The following is a 7747-nucleotide window of genomic DNA, read 5'->3' on the forward strand; positions in this document are numbered from 1 at the left end:
GTCCATACTGTGTCCGGAAGGTTGTCTTCTGCACATCTGTCTCCTTAACTTTCAACTGGTGATAACCGGATCGCAAATCTATCTTAGAAAAGACTTGGGCTCCCTGAAGTTGATCAAATAAGTCATCAATCCGGGGTAGAGGGTATCTGTTCTTAATAGTTACTTTATTCAACTCCCTGTAGTCAATACATAAACGCATAGACCCATCCTTCTTCTTCACGAAAAGTACTGGAGCACCCCATGGAGAAACACTGGGGCGTATGAAACCTTTCTCTAGTAACTCTTGCAATTGATCCTTGAGTTCCCTTAACTCAACTGGAGCCATACGGTAGGGTGCTTTAGATATAGGCACTGTTCCTGGAGTGAGATCAATCGCGAACTCCACTTCTCTATCCTGTGGTAACCCTGGAAGATCTTCAGGAAATACGTCTTTAAAATCTCTAACCACGCTTATGTCTTCAATCTTGAGTCCATCTTCTGGTGGTACGATCAAACTTGCTAGAAATCCCGTGCACCCTTGTCTCAAAAGTCGGGTGGCCTGCAAAGCTGAGATTACACGAGGAGGGGAACTTCCTCGTACTGACTGAAAACTAAACTCCTCCCCATCTGTGGATTTAAAGACTACTCTCTTATTAAAGCAATCCACACAGGCATGGTTCCGGGATAACCAGTCCATTCCCAGAATCACGTCAAATCCGGACATATCAAATACGATCAAGTCCGCAGGTAGAATTCTCCCTTGAATCTCTTTCAGACATCCAATTAGTACAGAATCACAAATAATGTACTCTCCCGAGGGCGTAGCAACAGACATGCTAGGTTCTAGTGGTTTCGGTATCTTCTCAGTCAAAGGTGCATAATGGTTTGAAATGAAAGAATGAGTAGCACCAGAGTCGAATAAAATGGAGGCATGACGTGAAAACAATGATAATGTGCCTAGATGAATGTCATAACAACTTAGAGCTATCAGGATCATGCAATTTATTCATCATTCTAAAAAGATATCTAAATTTAGGAAAAACGAAAGGTACCTGTGACTACATCATTTGATGCCTCAGCATCAACAGGGGTGAGGGTATAAACTCTTGCCGTAGCTTGCATCTTCTGTCCTCCACTCCTACCTGGTTCCCCAGGTTTCTTAATTGGGCAGTCCCGAGCTAGATGGTTAGGCTTCCCGCACTTGAAGCACACATTCTGGCCATACATACACTTTCCCAAATGTCGCTTTCCACATGTTGCACACGTGGGGTAAGTTTGCCCTGCTGGTGGTGGCCTTTGACGATTCTCGATGTGAGGCCTCTTGTCCTTATGCGACACTGTCTGGAGTTGTTGCTGTTGCTGGCGCTTCCTTTGATTGTTGTACTCAAAGCTCTCTTGGAGGTCTTCTTCAGCAATGGTAGCTCGGGTGACTAGCTCCGTGAAACTCCGAATCCTGAGAGTACGCACACGTTCTCGAATCCTACGATCCAGTCCGCGCTCGAATTTCTCAGCTTTCTTTTCCTCATCAGGAATTAAGTAACTGGCGAAACGAGAAAGCTCCATGAATTTCGTAGCATACTGTGCTACCGTCATCATTCCTTGAGTAAGGTCCATAAATTCGCGAGCTCTCGACTCCCGAAGGGTCCGTGGGAAAAAGTGATCTAGAAAGATCCTCTTGAAATGATCCCAAGTAATGGGGACTGCTTCCCCTAATTCCAGCTGCACTAAAACTCGAGTTGACTTCCACCACTTGTTTGCCATGTCAGTCAAATGGTAAGTGGCATATTTCACCTTCTGATCATCCGTGCAGTAGGGCGCTTCGAAAATCTGCTCCAAACGCTCAATCCAGCTTTCCGCATCCAAGGAATTCAGTCTGCCATCGAAAGTAGGGGGATGCTGGCGGGAAAATTGCTCCAAGGTACAACCGGCCTGTGGAGCTCTAGGCGCCATAAATTGGCCGCTAACCATTGACTGGAAGAATTGGGTAGCAGCCGCAACAAGAGGGTCCGGAGTATCATTCTGATTAGATCCAGAGGATCCCTCTCGGTTTGGGTGATTTCTAGTGCCGGGGGCCATGATCTACGTAAAAAAAAATAATGACAATGAAACAATCCTACACTGATGGTTCTAACTAGTAAAAACTATAATGTATTCAACCGTAAACAAACCTGGATTACTCGCGAGCAGGCTAGGAGCATCCTAGGAACTTTAACTAAAAATTTACAAATTTTTTTTTTTTTTTGAAAAGTCTACAGAATCAACCTGGCTCTGATACCAAATTGTAACACCCCCTTCCCGTAGGCTAGGAGTGCCACGTATTTTTCATAAAAATAATCCGGTAATAGATCCCATAATTTCATAATTTAAAAAAAAACTGAACTTTTATTATGCGGAAAAATGTCTAATAAAACTGTCTTCCAAAACATTAAATGAAATAAACTGAAATAAATTCATGTCATAAAAAAAACATGTTTATTTTAGAAAGTCTGAACTAAAAAAAATAAATGCTCCTTCTACTCCTGGCCTGCCTGCTCGTAATCATCATCTTCACCTGGGTGGTTAAAAACATGAAAATAAACTAAAATGAGTCGATGACTCAGTAAGAAATTTATCACAACGTAAACGTAATAAACATAAGATTTTCATAACAACTTTCATGCTGAGCTAAAAAAAAAATTCATGATTGTTCATGCTGATGCTTATGCTATGTATGACTGTCTTAACTGAATTAACAGACTGATCTCACTGATTTAACTGATTTATCTGACTGGCCAACACACTTAACTCTGTGTGCAAGGTTGTGCACCAGCCCCACATCCCGCTGCAGCAAGGGGAACTGCTGATAGTATTCTAGCATACTATGGTGGACCACGATTGAGTTCATGGCTTGCACACCACCCTGAACTGAACTGCATTGGTACCATGCATCTGAATGGCCATCTTATTAACTGATCTGATATTATCTTACACTTGAATTTAAGATGGCTTACGTATCTTATACACATGAGATGCATGACATACTACATACATAATCATAAATTCTGAATTTAAACATGATGCGGAATGACATGGTCGTATGCTATGCTAGATGACATGCTTGCATATGACATGAGCGGTTCATAAATAGTGGCTATCAATGAACTGGCTTGGATAATACATACATATAAGCTAACTGTGATGATCCTAATTTATGATCAAATTTACTTACCTCGCTGCGTGTCTTCTTGAATAATACTTCGTAACTTGAGACCTATATGAAATAATAACTATCACTAAATTGGTTTGGAAACACGTACTAATATCTTACTTAATTAAATCTACAATCTAAAAGATAGTGTTAAATAATTCAATAAGTCCTGATATTTAAATTACTTAAAATACTTATTTATAATTTAGATGAATACTCAAATTATTTTAAATAATTCTTAAACATAAATTCTTAATCTAAGTTTCATTTCCTAACATAATTATTAAATCTTATAAGAAACCTAATAATTTCTATTAAATATTCTTAACATCACAATTTTATTAAATTCTTAACATAATAAATTTATTAAATTATACTAAATAGACAAAAGAATATTAACAAAGTATTTGCAAACATCCTTATAAAATAACCTTTGACTACTATATTTATTTAAGAAAACTGACTTTTTTAAAAAAATGTAAAGTACAATAAAATTAATAAACTGCTAATAAAATAAAATCAATTACAAATTAAAATACAAGTTCATTTAAATAATTAGAATAATTTCTGTAAAAACATACAATTTGGCCCATAACATAAAACTATATTACATGAGCCCAACAAAAAAAATGAGCTCAACACTCTTGCAAGGCCTAGGGCCCAAAGCCCATCAAGAGAACCCACGGGTTCAACAAAACCCGAAACCCACTGCTTAAACACAAGAAACAGAGAGTTCGAGAGAGAGAGAGAGGATCTGCGATGGTGGCTCACCGAGGGAGGGCTGAGGCGATGGCGACGCTGGTGGCTGGGAGTGACCGGCGGCGCGACTGAGGTTACCTATGGTGGTCGGCACCGAGTGAGAGAAAGAGAGAGAGTTAGCCGAGAACTACCGAAATCAAAATCAAGGCTGCGGTGGTCGAGATCTTACCGGAATGGAGTGGGTGTGCTGGGGCTGAGCTGGTCGGCAGTTTCTGGTTCCACGGGTGGTGCTCTGATGTCCTATGGTGGTCGGCGGCGGTTGGAAGAATCTAAGGCTTAAACGGCAGTGTTTTGGTACTCTGGGTGTTTCAGAAACAGATGCTACGGAGTGGCTCACGAGATACTCCTCTCGTACGAGGTAAGCGATATTTATAATGGTAGCTAAATAGAGGAAAAAAATATATGGAGAGTTCTAGAAGGATAGAGACGTGCAGAGTGATTGAGAGTGTAGACGTGCATGAGTAGAGGAATACACGGCAATAGAGTTGGTGTTCCACTAGGACGTTAGCAAAACAAACAAAATCACCGAGAGAAACATACGGGTTGGGTGGTTTGAAGTTTTCAAACAGAGGCTAACAATGTGATGAGGTTCGGTGACTAGAACAAAAATTTAAACTTTAAATTTCAAAACAAAACCGTAGTAACAAAATCTGATACACTTTAGAAATCCTTACTAAAACAAAACTCTAACAAATCATAAATCGCAACTATAATAGAAAATATAAAGATAAAGTATATATAAATTCTGATAAAACTATAATCATAATAAAAATATAAATTCTAAAAATATAAGATTACTAGGAAAAATTACTTATATACCCTAAAATCAAAACTGGTATGTCACACTAGCGACCTCTTAATTTTTGCAATTTCTGTTCTGACTTCAAATTGGAATTTATCCAACCTAATTAAAATTCAATTGGAAAAATTTTGACATTGAATATGCCAACAGAATATATTTTACGTTAACATGTTTAATAGTTTTTTTTATCGGTAAAACAAAAATCTTATTGATGAGATTGATTGGCATAGCCCAAGTACGCTGGACATATACAAGAGTGACACCTATGCATTAGTGATGTATGAGGCTTGAGTGCTTGTATCTGTTCCTTTTTTTTTTTTTATTTGCTATCCACCATATGTTGCTAGAGTGCTTGTAAGGTTAAGACTGTGCATCTTGTTCTGCATCAGTTTTGTTACCCAGGACAACAATATGAATGGTGGACCAAGATTGAGGTCTTATGAATTCTTGATTTCTTTCTGTAATGGGCAGCATGACACTGCTGGGTGTCATTTTTCTGTGGGGTGGTGGAGCAGGGTGGTGAGCTGACAAGTAGCAGTGGGGAGATGAGATTTTATAGATGTCAAAGTTTTTTGTTTTGTGTGTGTGTGTGTGTGAGTGGGGGAGAGTTTTCGGAAATGCTTGAGTGCTAGTGTTAGTTTCCCCTTGGTGCAATCCACTAGGGGCGAAGATTATTTTAAGCTAAAGTTTGGTGATGCAGTAAAAGAAACAAATTTAATGAAGCTTAAGAGACGAATATTCAGATCCTTTTTTTAAATAAAATTTTGAGGGTGCGCGATGAAGTGAATTATAGTTTTGGTAGTTATGTTCGTGTCCAGCTTCTTTAGGATGCTTTCTTGTTAAAGTTTTGGGCATTCAAAAAATTATGTGCTTGGCCTGTTTGCTTTTACAGGAGTTTCATTACAATCAGCATGGTTTGTTGCTTTTAGAGGGACAGGGCATTTATCGCTTGGGTGATAACTGGTAAGAGCTTCCCAAAGTTCCCAAGAGCTGAGACTGTGTTAGGATCTGTATATTTTTCCTGAAGATGCCATATATAATACTCTTAACAGATAACAACTATTTGATGATAATATTGTATACCAGATGTTGATATAGTCAAGATGAATTGCATTGTATATCGGATTACGACATCACCTTTCCACATATGATTCATTAGGATGCCTCCCTTATCTTTACACCTTACCTTGGAGTATCATGTGGTGCCAATTCTGCTTGCATTGAACCGGGTGGTGTCAGTGTATGCAAGGAGTGTCATGCTCATTGTTTTGATGTTACAGTTTTAATGGGAGAGACTTTATTTGGTTGTTGCATGTATGGGCGATTCATTAGAATATTAATAGTCCCATGCTGGTGATGGCAAACAGAATCTTCACAGAAATATCTTCTCAGATTGTTTGAGTCTCACCTGCACTTTTGCTTTTTTACCCTATTTAACGAGTTCCTAAATTTTTAAGGGATGTTGTATTGCCAGTCTATGACTGTTATTGGGTTTGCTTATAGCTATATTTTACGTCTTGATTAGATTAGAGCTATTACTTATGTCTGCATTCTATCTGTTCTTTTGAGTTCTACCATCCACTGTTACTCATTAAGCCCTCGTTTGGTTAGATGAGATGAGATGAGATGAAAGTTGAAAATTGAATAAAATATTATTAGAATATAATTTTTTAATATAATTTTTGTTTTAGAATTTGAAAAAGTTGAATTGTTTTTTGTATTTTGTTTGGGAAAGTTGTAATGATTAGATGAGTTGAAATGGTTCATGAAAACAGACCAAGCCTAAATCTTTCTAATTGCATCCTCTGTTAATTTTTCATTAGAGTTTTGCTATGTACAAGTAAGTTTGCGTACCAATCTGCGTACTAATGTTGTTATCTTCATATTCTAAATTTAAATTAACACTGTTTTCAATAAAATCTACTTTCTGACCAATCATATTGAATGGGTGCGAATATTAGTGCGCAGAATCGCTTATAATTAGATTTTTCCTTTTCATTAATAGGTATCCAATTCAAGCTGGTGATGTCATTTGGATGGCACCATTTGTGCCTCAATGGTAAGTGAGAAATATGATCCCTTTTCTGTATGTAGAAAATGGTAATGTGTGGAACTGTCTTGCATCTTTCTCCAATATGGTTCAGATGAATTAGGCAATGACATCTTTGGCAACCTTTTCAGGTATGCTGCGCTTGGTAAAACTCGGTCACGATATCTTCTGTACAAAGATGTAAATAGGAATCCATTGTAATCTTATGCCAGTGAAGTATAAACATGGATGCAATTGAATGACCCAGACAACTGATTTATCTATGATATAAATGTGCGAATTACAACTACCACATGCCATGCATGCTAAGTTACATAAATAAAAGCCATCATTTGTGGTAAATCCCCCAATCTAATAGATATCTTAGTAAAAGGGACAGATTTGCTAAAGGAATGCTATTTTCTCTTCAAAGTTTACAAAAAATGCTGAGCAAACTGCATATACTTGTGATATAGTATAACATGATTTTGCACTGATCTGTTAGTTTCTTAAATTCTGGTTCATGTTGAACTCAGCTATGAAAAACCTAAATGATTCTTAAACCACTTGGAGGGTCTACACACATGAAACAATGGTACGGTTGCCCCAAAAAATGGTTTCCCTGTATTATTTCCAGTCACAATGTCATTTCATATGCTATTTCGACAGTAAGGTTTCTACTGGAGTATATGCTGGGAGCCTTGGTGCATGAATGAGCCATCTTGGTTCTCCATTGCGTGTCCCTTGTCTGGAATTGAACACATACATGGTAACAGGATTCTGAATGTCACAAAGGTAACAACAAAAATTAATTCAATTTCTAAGAGCCAAGATAAACTGAAGAAATTAGAGAAAAAGTTCAACCAAACTATATATAATATAAGATCAGTTTATTATGGAGAAAAATCAATATAGAGTTAGTTTTTTTATAATTTCTTTTATATATCAAACATTTCTCAAGTGTTAATATTAGTTATAGCGTATTATATTT

At 37.5% G+C, this 7747-nt stretch overlaps 1 protein-coding gene across 3 annotated transcripts in view; it reads left to right on the top strand.

Moving 5' to 3' along the window:
• LOC121235005 ((S)-ureidoglycine aminohydrolase) overlaps positions 1–7119 on the top strand; it is a 26701-nt gene extending 19582 nt beyond the window's left edge. For 2 of the 3 annotated variants that reach the window (XM_041131187.1, XM_041131186.1), the window contains 3 exons: positions 5620–5690; positions 6733–6786; positions 6909–7119. In XM_041131187.1, coding sequence (XP_040987121.1) covers positions 5620–5690; positions 6733–6786; positions 6909–6978 — 195 coding nt within the window. In that variant the 3' untranslated portion in view covers positions 6979–7119. The remainder of the gene's footprint in view (positions 1–5619; positions 5691–6732; positions 6787–6908) is intronic. The other variant, XM_041131189.1, reaches the window with a different exon arrangement.
• Positions 7120–7747: the final 628 nt, after the last annotated feature.

The sequence above is a fragment of the Juglans microcarpa x Juglans regia genome, chromosome 6D, assembly GCF_004785595.1.
Source record: "Juglans microcarpa x Juglans regia isolate MS1-56 chromosome 6D, Jm3101_v1.0, whole genome shotgun sequence".
NCBI classification, from domain to species: domain Eukaryota; kingdom Viridiplantae; phylum Streptophyta; class Magnoliopsida; order Fagales; family Juglandaceae; genus Juglans; species Juglans microcarpa x Juglans regia.